The 14,803-nt window shown below is 37.9% G+C and overlaps 1 protein-coding gene across 1 annotated transcript in view; it reads left to right on the forward strand.

The window, feature by feature from the left end:
* Positions 1-856: 856 nt before the first annotated feature.
* Positions 857-14,803, forward strand: part of rell1 (RELT like 1) — a 28,874-nt gene continuing 14,927 nt past the window's right edge. The window contains exons 1-2 of the mRNA XM_024287435.2: positions 857-1,149; positions 8,876-9,061. Of these exons, the coding sequence (XP_024143203.1) occupies positions 1,122-1,149; positions 8,876-9,061 (214 nt within the window). The 5' untranslated portion in view covers positions 857-1,121. The remainder of the gene's footprint in view (positions 1,150-8,875; positions 9,062-14,803) is intronic.

Raw genomic sequence — 14,803 nt, forward strand, 5'->3', positions numbered from 1 at the left:
TCTGAAACTTATATATGCCAAACTTATGAGGGTTATAATTAGCTGTTAGGCTTTTGCTTTTCACAAACTTTAATGCACACGGAGGTTGCTAACAAAACATAACTTTTTTTAAAAAGTACATCTTGGTATTGTGTTAAAATCATGATAATTTATTGTCAGTCAAATTTACGTTATTGATATTAATTAAATATTTTTTTATATAATATTTGTTGGTAACCTTAATAAGATGTATTCTATCTTGATATGGCAAATGTAAGACGTGGGATTTACCTCAAGAAATGATTTTAAATGATTTTTTCAAGTTTACTTAAGTATAAGTGTAGCCTGTACACTATAGATCATGTAGATGTAGAGTGGGGAGTATACTAACTGAATACTTCATCAAACTAAATTGAAATTTTCTAAGTTGACAAGAATATAGACTGAGACTAAATTGTAAAATTAAAGTATACTGTCCCACTATACGAGTAGGGCATTTAAATCAGACTACTTTATTTGCATAAAAGAATATTTTGAAATTCACTATCGAGTCCATTTATTTAGATGTTCTGTAAAACATTTTTAACATTTTTCCATTTTACAACTGTGAAAATCAAAAAAATATTGAGAATAATTAAAAGAAAAATACATTTGTTGGCATTAGCGTGATATGTGAAACGAAAACGGAAGTAGTTTAAAGGGATCTCTCTTGACTCCCTTTCTATGCTGCTGGAGAGGCGTTCATTTTTTTATTTTTATTTCTTCAAGATTTAAAGTCTCATAAAATTGTTAACCTAAAAAAATTAAGAAATATTTAGAACTGTCAATATGCCTTTATTATTTCGACAAAGGAGTAAAGCAATTAAAAGAAAACATTACAGTTTGACGGTACCGGAAGTGGTGTGGAGTGAGTCCTCTTGCTCCTCCTTGCAGGCACCTCTCCGTTGGAGGCGGTATCGTCTTTTGAACAGGGCGTAGCCGCCCTTTGCAGAAGAAGGAAGCACATCTCTTTGGCGGATAGTCCCTCCTTTTTTTTTTTTCAATCTTTTTCTTTTTTTAAAATTTCCACACTTATTTTGGAGCAGACATCTACAGGCGGCCCGGGGGACTCGTATTTTCGCAGGCGGCTGGCCCACACATTCATGGCCAGTTCTAACAACAGTACCATGCGTAAGTCCCGAACCTTTCTATCTGTTTGAAGAGAGGCTAAGCGATGATTGTTGCATCTATGTTAGCTGTCTGGTGCTTCGCGTTCTTGTGAAGGACGTTTTAATATACGCTTATATCCTTTGGGTGCTAAGTTTCGGGCGGAATGGAGGATGTTGTAAACTTGTCAGACGTGATAGGAAGTCCGAGTAAAGGTTCAGTTCTGTCAGTTTCTAAAAAGCTAGGGGTTGAATGTGTCGCACATGTTAGTAACAAATATGCTCAATATTAAATGTCAAATCTTTTTTCTGAAATGTTTTTTTTTTATCCTAAACATTCATTTTTTTGTCTCTGTCCTTAGTTGTGATTGGTCAGTTTGTAGTAGTGTGTAGTTTCTCGAGTTATTTCAAAGAAATAAACTGAGTTTTAGTGTCTTAATATCTTTAAGAATGTTCCATCTTCTAAGATTTTTTTTTTAGTTGTACAAATCAACATTAGACTGTCTAAGTATCAGGGAATCGTTGCATTTTCTGAAGCTCCAGTAAACACTGCTGATGTTAAGTACTAGCAACAAAATTAGATGTTTTATGATCTTTTATTTAAGTTTTTTGTTAGCTCAACAGACAGATATCCTTCTAGGAGTGAAGCTCTCATTGGATATAGTGAAGTTCTCTTAATGCAGCCAGGTTCCAATTGATTTGGTCCCAAATCTGCTTCTCTAAATACCATTTAAACTAAAAACTTTGAAGGGTTTTTGGGTCTATAAATGAATCAAATCCTAGTTTCTTAAAGACCCACTTCAATGAAAATTCTTTTTTTTAACACATTCTTGAAGCATTTTTCTCATAATGGAGGGCATTTTTAAAATAATTAAAAAAATATTTATTTATTCTAATTATGTTGGATCTGGACTAGATGAAAACCAGCGGTTTGAAAAGGCTTAGGTTTGTGATGCAACAACTACGATGGGCGGAGCCAAGTCTTCCTTCTCCGCTACTATTCTGATGCATCCGCTTGCAGACAAAAAGATACATGAACGTCTTTGTTTTCCTTGTCTGAGTGTATAGCTCCGATGTTGCTTGCCCTTTTTTTTCTTTTTTTGCTACGCTAACATTAGCTTGCGCCTGTGATGCTATAAGCTAGCGGGAGAGAGTGTAAGCAAGGTATTGATTGGAAACTAGTAGAGGCTAGCTTCCATGTCAGCACACAACTTAAAGAGAAATTCCACACGAGCTCCTGCTGCTCTGCAGAAAATATGTCTTAAAAGACAACGCAGGATTTTTGATTTTGTCTAAAATCTGCATAATCATAAATAAAGGATCACTGGAAACGATTTTACAATAGAAAAAGTGTGACTTTAAAGTACATTTCTGTTCTAAAAGACTCAACAAAGGCTGTTCTGGCTCATCATTGGACTTTGACGCCGGAGAAACAGCGGATTGAAGGAGGAGGTGATTAATATTAGGCCGAGATAACAATTTTAAAAAAAAATCAATGTTATTTAACTTGATTTTTATGTCCTAGATAAGACATTGATTCCTACCAGCAATTGATTAGTTTTCCAGATTTTATTGTCTTAGTTTTTGCTTTGAATTGTTTACATTTCTTTCTTATTTGTTTAGCTTAAGAGTACTGAGGGGAAGTTGTCAAGCGGGAGTGGTTTTAGAGTAGAAATTTGAAAGTCTTACTGTGACTATGAATGGTAGTTGCCATGGTTATGTCCTTGTGAGGGATGCTGTGAAAACTAGTGACTACTGCTGTGAATGCAAACCTGTAAGCTGATTTTTCCGGTTAGTAGGTTCCCTTGGACCCACTCCGTTCATCTAACTGATGATCTATTTAAAATTGTTCCCAGTTGTGTTTTATTTATTATATTTTAATCCATTAATTTTCAGTTTTTTGGATGCTTTTCTTGCTGTCCTTTGACTAAAAAAGATTATTCTTGGTTGACATGGCTGCCTATAGTACAACCTGTGAGCTGTCAGTAAATTTAACTCTTGTGGGGTCCAGATGACTCCACCATTATATTGATGTGTGATCCCTTCTATGACAAAGATGGACAGGATTCTATGTCTGCCACGGACACCAGTGAAAAAAAGTTCAGCGTGCTGTCTTGTGGGTTCCAGATGACCCCACTTTTAATGTAAATATTAATATTATACTGCTGCATTATATCAGAGACACAGCTGTTGCTGAATTTCAGATTGTCTATGGAGCAATGACTGTATATGGAAGCTGGAATGAGTGACTCCTCCCTCGTGAGTTCCAAATTGGAAGTACTGGCTGACTCCTTGAAGCCAAAATCCCAGAGACTTCTATTGAGAAATAAACAGCTTTTTATTCAGTCATTCTATTTGCCAGAATGTTGATAACTAAAAATGCCGAAGCTAAAAGCTGAAAACACTGAAGCTAATAGCTGAAAAAGCTGAAGTTGATAGCTGAAAATGCTGAAGCTAATAGCAAGCTAAAATATTAGCTTAACTCCAAATTAGTCTGAAAAACAGAAAAAGCCTAAATTAGCAAAAATAGCTTGCATGTAGCTGAAATGTTAGCTAAACTCCAAAATAGCCAAAAAAAGCAAAATTAGCCAAAATCGCTAGCATGCAGCTGAAATGCTAGCTAAACTCCAAATTAGCCTAAAAAACAGAAAAAAGCCCGAATTAGCCAAAGTAGGAAGCATGTTGCTGAAATATTAGCTAAACTCCAAAATAGCCTAAAAAACTAAATTAGCCAGAATAGCTAGCATGCAGCTGAAATATTAGATAACTCCAAATTAGCCTAAAAAACAGAGAAAAACCCAAATTAGCCAAAGTAGCAAACATGTAGCTAAAATGTTAGCTAACTCCAAAATTGCCTAAAAAACAGAAAAAAGGCTAAATTAGCCAAAATAGCTAGCATGTAGTTGAAATATTAGCTAAACTCCAAAATAGCCGGAAAAAAACGTAATAAATACAAAAATAGTCCAAAAAGCTAGCATAATGTCATTATAACTTTCAACTTTACTACACGCTGACTCAATATAATATAAAATAATGACTGATTGTCTATTAAATTAGTTTTTGACTGTTTTAATTGTCAATTAGTCGTCGATTAGTTGGCTAATCGTGGCAGCCCTAATAGAAACTCTGACCGACTCCGACCAATCACTGTTTGCTGATGGCGTCTGGTTCCATCATGGCGATGTCTGTATCGCAAAAAAGTGGCAACTGAATTGACTTGATTTTATTTGGAACCGGAAGTAAGGCATTCTCACACTCGCTCGGTCCAGTTCTCATTTACAGTCAACGGTATGGAGAAGAGTAAATATCCACTTCAAGCTCTCAACATGATTCAATTAGGAATCTGAGCCTTACATCCTGCAAAACTCCTGTCTTCAGTGACTTAAACCACTTTGAGTTATTACTCAGATCACAGAGGTTTAATGAAATGTGTTTTTATGCCGTAGAAAACAGCACAAGTTTTTTTTTCTTTTTTTTTTTTTTGGCTAAAAATAACTGAAATCCCCTTCAGGTGGCCATAATATTCCGACCCATAAAAGTCTAATCTAACGGCAGGAAATTGAACAAACAACAGTAAAGCTGCCATATTGATCGTTAAAGGAATTTCCACTGCAAACACAAGTTGTCCTTTAAAATTCAATAGACAAATGAGTTTTTTTTTTTTTTTTTTTTTATAACAAAAGGTAGATTCTTCTTCAGTGATACCATTATCGTTTTGAAACAGTCACCTTCTATTTCTTTCCTTAAAAAACAACTCAATTGAATGTTTGAACTTTTCTGTTTCAGGTAAAGATTTCCAGACAATTTTTTAAAAGAATCTGACGCACTTTGTTGCTGGGTTAAGACAACAAAGTAACTGGAGCCATTTCAGTTCCCCGTGTAACCACTAGGTGACTTTTTACACAACAAGCTCCCTTTCTCTAAAGTGTAGAATAGCCCAATTTCATCACCAAAATTCACTGTGAGCGCAACTCGATTAAGTCTGTGATTAGATTTCATATAAAAGCATATTTTTATGAAGTTCATTAGTATATTTTATGTTTGTTAGGGCAGAATTATCTGACAAGAGTTAACTCCTCCCAGCTCATCGACTCATGGATCCACCCACATGGATATAAAAAAACAGTAATGCACAAATTAAGCTCCAGAAAAGTAAAACTGAGAAAAATATTTGCGGCCCGAATAGAAAATATTGGGTACTTTCAGGTTAGCTTTTGAGTCTGAGGACAGAATATAGGGTTTGGGGTTTTTCCAACACCTGACAGGTGTGTTAGTCCTCCAATTTGCCTTTTTTTTTGAAAATGTTAACATCATACCCTAACAAGATGATAGCAATTTAAATGAGTGTGTCATAGGACCATTCTAGTTTTGTATGTCTATAAACATGACACTAATCTTGAGTTTTATGTCAAATGGAACTGCTTAGGTTTAAATGTTAACTTTGTTACTGACAATTTCTCCAACTCAATTATCCGTTTTCTTTGGAGCTTAAAAAGTGGTGACGTGGAGATGGACAGTGTAGATCCAGGAAAGTCTGTCATCGGTTCATGGAACCACACGGACACAATGGGTCACAAGGTGGCGAGAGGGGGGACAATGTTCAGTGTGTTCAGTCTGCTGAAGCAGGGATCCAGAACAATGGAATAGTACAAACGCGCATATGCACTGGTGACGGGGGCTGCGTGTATTCACAAGCAGCAACGTGCCCGTGCGCGCTGTGCACACTTCTCCAAAGCTGTTAAGATTTTTTCTTTCTAAATAACGGATATTCTGCTCCAGCCATGACTGTTGAACTCTTGTCTGACCGTGACTGTGTCGCGTTCACGCTCTTGTGTAAACAGGAATGCAGATAAATCCTCTTCCCGACCGTTGTTCGTTCTGCTCAGAATGCCTGACTCATGGACAAGCAGGAGCTACGGGAGCGATGGCCGCTGGATGACCACCATCACGCCCCCACCCCCTTTGATGCTTAAATCAATCAAGTCATTAGATCCAATATAGAAGAGGGTACAAAGACTTTCTAAAGCAGCTTATTTTTAGTTTATTAGTGAGAAATGAGGAAATTCTGTTCTATTTGACAGAGATTCAGATAGAAGCACAGACTGTAGAAGGCTGGAAGAAAAAGTCACGTTCTATGAGGGTCTCAATTATGTGGCCAGATTAAAAAAAAATATATATATATATATATTGGGTCACTGATAACGTTTGAGGCTATCAATGGGAAACTGGTATGGGGTTTTAACCAAACACTCCGGCTTCCGCAGCTACGACTTGACGGACGAAAAGAGAAACCTTTGGCGGGCCAAATGTGGCTTTCGGGCCCCACTTTGGGCATCAGTGCTTTAGCGCAGGGGTCGGCAACCTTTCACAGTAAAAGAGCCATTTGGGTTTGTTTTCTACTGATCAAAACCTAGAAGGAGCTGTATAGTCTTACTTTAGCCTTTAAGAAATTTGGATTTGCCTTTTTTTTAAATGAATTATGTCTATTTTTTGGCTGGAGCTAAAGCAAAAATAAAAAGAACTTAGCATCTCTCAAAATGGGATTTTTTTAAAACTTATTTTCAAAATAAAAGAGTATATGTGCCAAATAGCATCATTCTCTAGTTTAGAAAGTAGCTGGTACTTCTCCAGAGCATGTTCCAGTTGTCTTGGGAGTTTATGCTCTCTTTCATCCCATATTCTTTGATTTGGGTGAAGGCTTTCTATGACCAAAAATTTCTAATGAAATTTGCCAAAGGTCACCAACACTCCTACTGAATGTTGCTGACCTTTACCGTCCATGCTCCTCGTTCATTCTGAACTGTAACTTGACACTCGTTTCTGCTTTGTTGCTGGGTCAAAGTTGTTCCAAAGTACTTCTGCTTTCCAGTACTTCATGCTTCCATCTTATCTTTTCAAAAAACTAAGGAGGGGACAGTTTGAATTTTGGATTGACGCCAGGATGGTTTTCAAAGTAAAATCTGGAAGTTTGTTAGTTACATTGCGCAACTTTAAATAGAAATCTGATTTTAAAACTTTTGAAGTCTCTATTGGCAGATATTCTGCTGGAAACTGTCAGCATAGTCTAGTAAAGTTGAAAGTTATGATGGCATTACACTAGCTTTTTGGACTATTTTGGGATTTCGTAAGGTTTTTAGGCTACTTTGGAGTTTAACTAATATTTCAGCTACCTCTAGCTGTTTTGGCTAATTTAGGCCTTTTTTCAGTTTTTTAGGTTAATTTCACATTTAAGTAATATTTTAGCTGGCTATCAGCTTCAGCGTTTTTAGCTATCAATTTCAGCGTCTTCAGCTTACAGCATTCACACCAGCATTATTTAAGGTACCGCTATATATCTAGTTTTTAATTAGTTTAAAGCTGATAATGGTTAAGATGTCTTCTTTACATCCAGTTTGCGCATGACCCGATTAGTCGACTAATCGGAAAAAAGAATCGGGGATTAGTCGACTATCGAAATAATCGTTTGTTTCAGCTCTACCGTCTGTTCACATCTATATGGACTCGCAGGAGAGTTAAGAAGGCGAACAGCCTTCACACAGCATTAGATCCCAGACGCACTCAGGTGGATGTCCAGTGTTAGTCTTTTATGAAACAACCGAAAATTGCTGATTAAGTATACACAATAAATCGCAAAATGTATCGTCATCGTGTGAGACACGTGTGACATGTTTACACACATCCTAAAACAATATCATGGTAGCTTGAAGTATTTAACAAATCAAACAGATTTGACTGTTATTATTAGTTGTTTTTTGTTTTGCTATTTGTTCATGTATCGCAACTCATACTGTCATCACATTCCTCATATTGTGCAGCCCTAATGGTCACAATTTCTGCAGATTTAATGTTAAAAGAAGTGTAATTGAGAAAAATATACAACAGAAAACATGAAAGCACGAGATCAGGTCATTAAACACAAAAACATGCACAGAGTATAAAAGAGCGAAGATTTTAAACAAACAATAATATCACAAGTTTTAATTGAATATGTACAATTTTGAAAGGGAAAAGAGAAGTAATGGATGAAACATTTTTTTACACACATTTAGATTTAAAAGTCATATCAGAATCAAAGAAAAAAGTGCTCATTTTTTTATTGATCGTATAAAAAATATATTTTTTTAGAAATAACATCTGAATGAGCACAAATCCTAAATTGCTGATCAAACTTTCCAAAAGGTAGTCATGAAAACTAGCTTCAAAAGTAAAGGCGGCATTTGTACTGGGCAGGTAGGAGTGAAAAAATCTGTTCATGAAAAGAGCTGAAGAATTCAGAGTTTATCTTTCTTTCTCCTTGCAGGCGGTTACATAACCATCAGATATAACAAACGTTAACATGTGGGCTTGGTTTGTGTACATTGGCAGCCCTTAATACCAGAAAAACACTTATCATTCACAAAGATGACTATAGTAGGTGTTCTGTTAAAAGAAAAACTATAATATATATATATATATATATATATATATATAAAACAAATAATATATATAATTAATTATATATATTATCACATATATATATATATTACTAAAAGCAATAAGGTAGAGCTTTTAAATAAGAAACACGTGAGCATGACTCGGCAGTTTAGGAGCAGAGGGAGCAGGTGAGACTGTCAGGTTCCCGCTGATGGCGTTTAGATCTCCCGGACTAACTCTTCACATTAGTTTCTTCTGTTTCCTGTTAAAGCAAATTTAAATCAATCACTTGAATTGATCATTTAATTTTGTTCTTCTCTTTATCTTCAATCTTCCAGCGGATCAAGAGAAACCCAGTGGGAACCCAGACTACATCGCCTTCGTTCTGGTTCCGGTGTTCTTCCTCCTGGGTTTGTTGGGGGTGGTGATCTGCCACGTTTTGAAGAAGAAGGGCTACAGGTGCACCACTGCTCAAAATGAGGAGGAGTGTGATGCAGAAGACAAGGATCCTGAGCAGGGTGGAGGTAAGGTCACCTGGATTAAGTAGCGTTTGAGACAGTTTACAACAAAAAAAAAGAAGTTACAACTGTGTCATATTTGAAGATTTGTTAGTCTTTTGTTGTCTGGTGCAAATTGGGTTGCCGCAACTGTGCTTAGTACTTATGATGTCATCTTCCACGTAGAGTCCCCACCCTAGATTGTTGCTCAGACAGGATCAGATTAATCCATGCATGTGTAAAGGAGGTCGAAACTTGCTTCGTTGCTAATTTCCTTTCACGAAAAACAAGTCGGCCTCGAGTTTCTTGGTCCTAGACCGCAAGTCCTGCTACCCTGGATCACTTGTTATGCTTGGATAACCACTGAAACATGTGGTGGAATGACCTCTTTACAGGGACTGGATTTTGCTGATTCACCTCTTTGGACACACGGCAGTTCTTAAAGAAATGAAATATTTTGCAAAGCTTTTACATCCTGATTACTTTCATCTCTATGATTAGCTTAGAAGAAGTTTAAAGATTTTAATGTTTAAGAATCACACAATATCTGACTGAAAGAGCCGCTTCCACGAACGACCTCTTTAGTCCTCCTGCTTTCCCAGTACAGGAACAAGGGGGAGATCAGATTTCCTGAAGACATATTTCAGTTTGAGGAGGCCCAGCTGTGGGGGCCGCAGATTGTTCAGAACGCAGTACTGAATATGTTTAATTAGTCAAAGTTGACGCAGCATTTATTCTTTGCTGGTTTCCTGTTTTCTGTAGTTGAAGTGGACAAAAGGTCCAGCTCAGAGAGGGTTTTTTTGGGTGTGTATACGCAACTTACCACACTTGGATGTGAACAATTTGAGTTCCAGGATTCAAGCAATCTCTGAGTGTTAAGTGGGTTGACTTCTACCTAGAAGAGATGATTATATTGCTTAGTAATACATAGACATGAACAAATATTCAATAAACTTGTTTAGTAGACATAGACAATGGACCAAAGATACAGAGTGGACGCTAAAACATTTTTGGCACAAATCGAACCCCATTTGTGCCAAATATGCCAGACTCTGCGTTCAGTGGTCTTGAGGTAAAGTGAGTTTAAGAACCCTGTTCTGAGCTATAGTCACATGCACCCATACAGTGGTTGACCCGTACTGGCGCTGTGGGGTTTTGGGTTGTCTGGGCCCGTGGAGGGTCGTAGAATGGAGCAGTCACTACGTTTTGGGTTATGTTACCACAGCAGTTAATTATACTTAACTAGCACTAGGGCTGTAACGAACCTACGTGAGTTCGGAGTCTCGTGAGGTTGGCAAAGACCCTGTGGCTGCAGTAGAACCGCAGCCACCCGTAGCCAATGTGAGTCATCTGCCGTAGCTGTGTTAGACACAGACCTAAATTTTGATAAACACATTAAGGCAGTCACTAAATCAGCCCATTATCATCTCAAAAATATCTCCAGGATTAAAGATCTAATGTCTAAGCAGGACCTGAAGAAACTAGCGCATGCTTTCATCTTTAGTCGACTTGATTACTGTAAGAGTGTTTTTACAGGACTACCAAAAAAATCCATCAGGAAACTGCAGCTTATTCAGAACTCTGCTGCTCGGGTTCTCACAAGGACCAAGAAAGTAGACCACATCAGTCCAGTTCTGAGGTCTTTACACTGGTTACCTGTCTGTCAGAGGATAGACTTTAAAGTTCTGTTACTGGTTTATAAAGCTTTGAATGGTTTAGCACCAAAATACATGACTGACCTCCTGACCCAGTATGTACCAGCCAGACCTCTCCGGTCATCAGGATCCGGTCTTTTATCAGTTCCTAGAGTCAGAACTAAACATGGAGAAGCTGCTTTCAGCTTCTATGCTCCACAGATCTGGAACAGACTTCCAGAAAACCTTAGATCTGCTGAAACACTCAGTGTTTTTAAATCTAGGTTAAAGACTCACCTGTTCTCAGTTGCATTTGATTAATATGTATTCAAAAGTTTACGTCCGCACTGTTTATCTATGCTTGTTTTAAATTAAAATCTTTTTACTTTCTTTAAATTGGATTTTAATGATAACATTTTTACAATTTCTTTTGATTGTTTCTTTTAATGTTTCATGTAAAGCACTTTGAATTGTCTCTGTACATGAAATGTGCTATACAAATAAACTTGACTTGCCTTGCCTTACACCGCTCCAGCATCCACACCGGATGCAGTGTGAACCCGAGGTTACCCTTTCTGGGTTCAGTGGTGACACAAACCAAGATTGAAGATATATCCCTGTCCCTGCTGTTAGCTTATATCATCACCCAAACCTGCTTTAACTTGAAAATAGTGCTGTCACATACGATTATTTAAATAGTCGACTAATCACCGATTAGTTTATTCGATTAGTTGACTAATTGGGTCATCCACAAACTGGATTTAAAGCACACATCTTAACCATCATTATATATAGCTTTACCTGCGATAATGCTAGTGTGAATGCTGTAAGCTGAAGATGCTGAAATTAATAGCTGAAAACACTGAAGCTGATAGTCAGCTAAAATATTAATTAAACGCCATATTAGCCTAAGAAGCTGAAAAAAGCCTAAATTAGCCAAAAGAGCTAGCATGTAGAAGTAGCTCCGAAATAGCCTGAAACCTTTAATAAATGTCCAAATAGTCCAAAAAGCTAGCATAATTACAACACTCTGACTCCATATAATATAAAGTAACGACTAATCGACCATTAAATTAGTCATCTATTTTAATAGTCGATTAGTTGTCTAATCCTGGCATCCCTACTTGAAGATACTTTTAAAATAAAAGAAAACATAGTTTCATAGAAAAGGGGGATGGTACTAAGTCAGTCGTCATAAGACCCATGAAAAAACACTTGTTAAGCCGTTGCTCTGATTTTATTGTCTGGCGGTTTTTGTGGTTTAACTGTCGGATCAGTACACGGATGTAGCAGTTTCTGTTGCATCAAAGCTGATTCAGTCAGGTTTTATGAAACATGTAATTCAATATTGAATTATTCTTATAATCTGCATCTAAATATGTTTGTGAATTTATAAATTTTTCCAGAAAATTAATATTTATTGCTAGATTTATGTGTTCCTTTAGCTTAAAAAATGAGCATCAAATGTGCTGCGTCAGCCTGGCTTAGCGTAAACTAATGAGGAGGGTTTTGTGTTAAGTGTGGAAGCAGCAGGTTTGCCTGCTGTCGAGGACTTGCAGGCTTCAACAACATTCCTGAGCCAAATGTTCTTCTGCATGTCAGCAGCACATGTGACATGATGTGAAATGGTAACAATAATTGTGCGTTTCACGAGGGCTCCACGCTGATGAGGAAACGCTCACAACGCCGTGGAACAGTCCCTTGAGTCACACGAGTTGCTTTCCTTCAGAGTTCCCGTCTAAAGGCGTTATTCCTCTGCAACCAGGAAGACACGAGGCTGTCACACTCTGTGCTCTGACTCATCAAGGGGGAGGGTTCATCTGGACGGAAATGCAAAAAATCAATCACACCTCAGGGGAAGAGTGATTTACTTTTTTTTTTTCTAAGATGGTTGCTATTGGCAGCAGCGACAGACTTGTTTTATTTTTAAATTTATGGTGAATTTTTTCATTTTCTGTGGCTCAGCTCTGAGGATGAGGAGGTTTCAGTTCTTCTTCTAGCGGAGCTGAAAGAAGGAGCTGAATAAGCTCCCTCCGTAAAGCAGGAGCTGTTGGCGCGCTGCCATAAAGATTGCTGCACGTTTGTTATCAAATAATGACAGATTTCCCAGGTAGCTAAATCGCTTTGCTGAATCACAGCCAAGCTTCAGAGGAGGCGGCGGTGGCGGCGGTGGAGGAGCCGGCGCTTCATTACAAGTGTCTTTCCTCAGACTGCCTTGCCCTCTCCAACATGACGAAACAAAGACGTGGCATTGTTTTCTGTTGTGATCTACACACATTCCCACAATTGTCAGCTGTCGTCTTTGTTCTCTAGCCTAGCTACTTCCTGCTTGTCACCAAGATTGACTGAAATTGCGTCCTGTGTGCTGAGATTCCTTAAGTTAAGACCCTAATCAGCAGTGGAAAAGCCGCTGCAGGAAGTGGTCAGCAGGAAACCCCTCACAGGGGTGTGTGCTGCAGTAAATGATGGCACACTCTGTGGGTTTGGCTGAACTACCGGATGTTAAGACAGTTCACGGTGATGGTTTTGGTTCATGCAAATTAAGTTTGCTTTCATTTATAGCAGGTATTGCCCCTTTGCTGCAATGGAAACGTACCACCTTAATATTCACACACATCTACAGACACTTTTGGAAAAAAATAGAAAATCGTGGAAAAGTGTTTCCATAATTCCTTTCAAAAATGTAAACTTTCATAGAATATAGATTCAGGGCCCAGTGATATTTGTTCGTAAATTGGTGTAAATTGGCTCATAAAATCTACAAAAACAGGTTTGCAATAAATTGAAATACTATAGAGAAATCATCATTTACTTCTCAGTTTTTGCTAAAAGATAAAGACATAGATGATAATCACATCATGTCAATCAACATGAAGTATTTCAAAAGGATATTGAGTACTTCTGGAATACTGGAAGACAAAATCTGCATCTCCATCCAGATCCTCAGCAAACCCTTGGACTTTGATTCCCAAATGAAAGCAGGACTTTGGACCACTGGCCAACACTTTTTCTTGGCCCAGTTGAGACGTTTCCTTTGTTGGTCCAGGGTCAGAAGTATCGTGACCTAAGAAACCCAAGAGTTCTAGCTTATCTCCTTAGGGCGTCTGATTGTGGTGGTTGTTGCAGCAGTTTACCAACTCCAGCGGTGGACATTGCAGCCCAAATCATGACCTACTGGAGATGTCACACTGGACCTCAAGCAGTTTGGGTTCTGCTCCTCCCCAATCTTCCTCCAAACCCCTGGACTTTGATTCCCAAATAAAAAAACAGGACTTTGGACTACTTTCCAACACTCTTTTGTTTGGCCCAGTTGAGACTTTTCCTTCGTTGGTCCAGGCTCAGAAGTATCTTGACCTGAGGAGCGCGACAGTTGTAGTCCATTTCCCGAATGTGTCCTAATGTGGTGGTTTTGGAAGCTGTTCCTCCACCTCATTACACTCTTAATGGATGTCTGACACTTATTGAATCTTTTGATAATCTGCTGAAGTCCACGGTCTCTTGCTGGTCCATCTCCTTCCACATTTGGTCCTTCCATTAGACTTTCCGTTAATTTGCTTGGACTCGGCGCTCTGTGGACAGCCAGCCTCCTCAGCGAGGAACTTTTGTGGCTTACCCAAATTATGGGGTGGATCAATGATGGTCTTCCAGTTAAGTTGTTAGAAGTCTTCCCCATATTGACATGAACTGAGACAGTTGAATACTGAATCTATACGACTGCTTAGACAATTAGTTGGTGAAATTTGGGCAGATTTCTCCACTATTTTTTTGAAATACTGTTTTTACAGTGGGCCCTGTATCTGTATTCTATGAAAGTTTGCTTTTTTGAATGGAGAATAATTCACTTCTCCATGATATAAATCAATTTATGTGTAAATATATTTAGGACTTACTTTGCCATTGCAAAAAAGAGGAAATAATTCCTGTTTCTCCTTGAAAAGGGATTATAGCCAGGTTAGTTTACTGAATAACCTCTAGGGTGGCCTTACGTGACCAAGAAAGTCACTAATTACTTCAATTTAGAACTTTACAGTCCTAATAAGCCAATCTACAGTCTGCCTTAAACATTCTTAGATTCATAACCCTACTGAGTATGCTCCAACAACTGTCTTTTCTGTTTTTCCATATGTTTGTAAAA

Source organism: Oryzias melastigma, linkage group LG18 (assembly GCF_002922805.2).
Source record: "Oryzias melastigma strain HK-1 linkage group LG18, ASM292280v2, whole genome shotgun sequence".
Taxonomy (NCBI): Eukaryota; Metazoa; Chordata; class Actinopteri; order Beloniformes; family Adrianichthyidae; genus Oryzias; species Oryzias melastigma.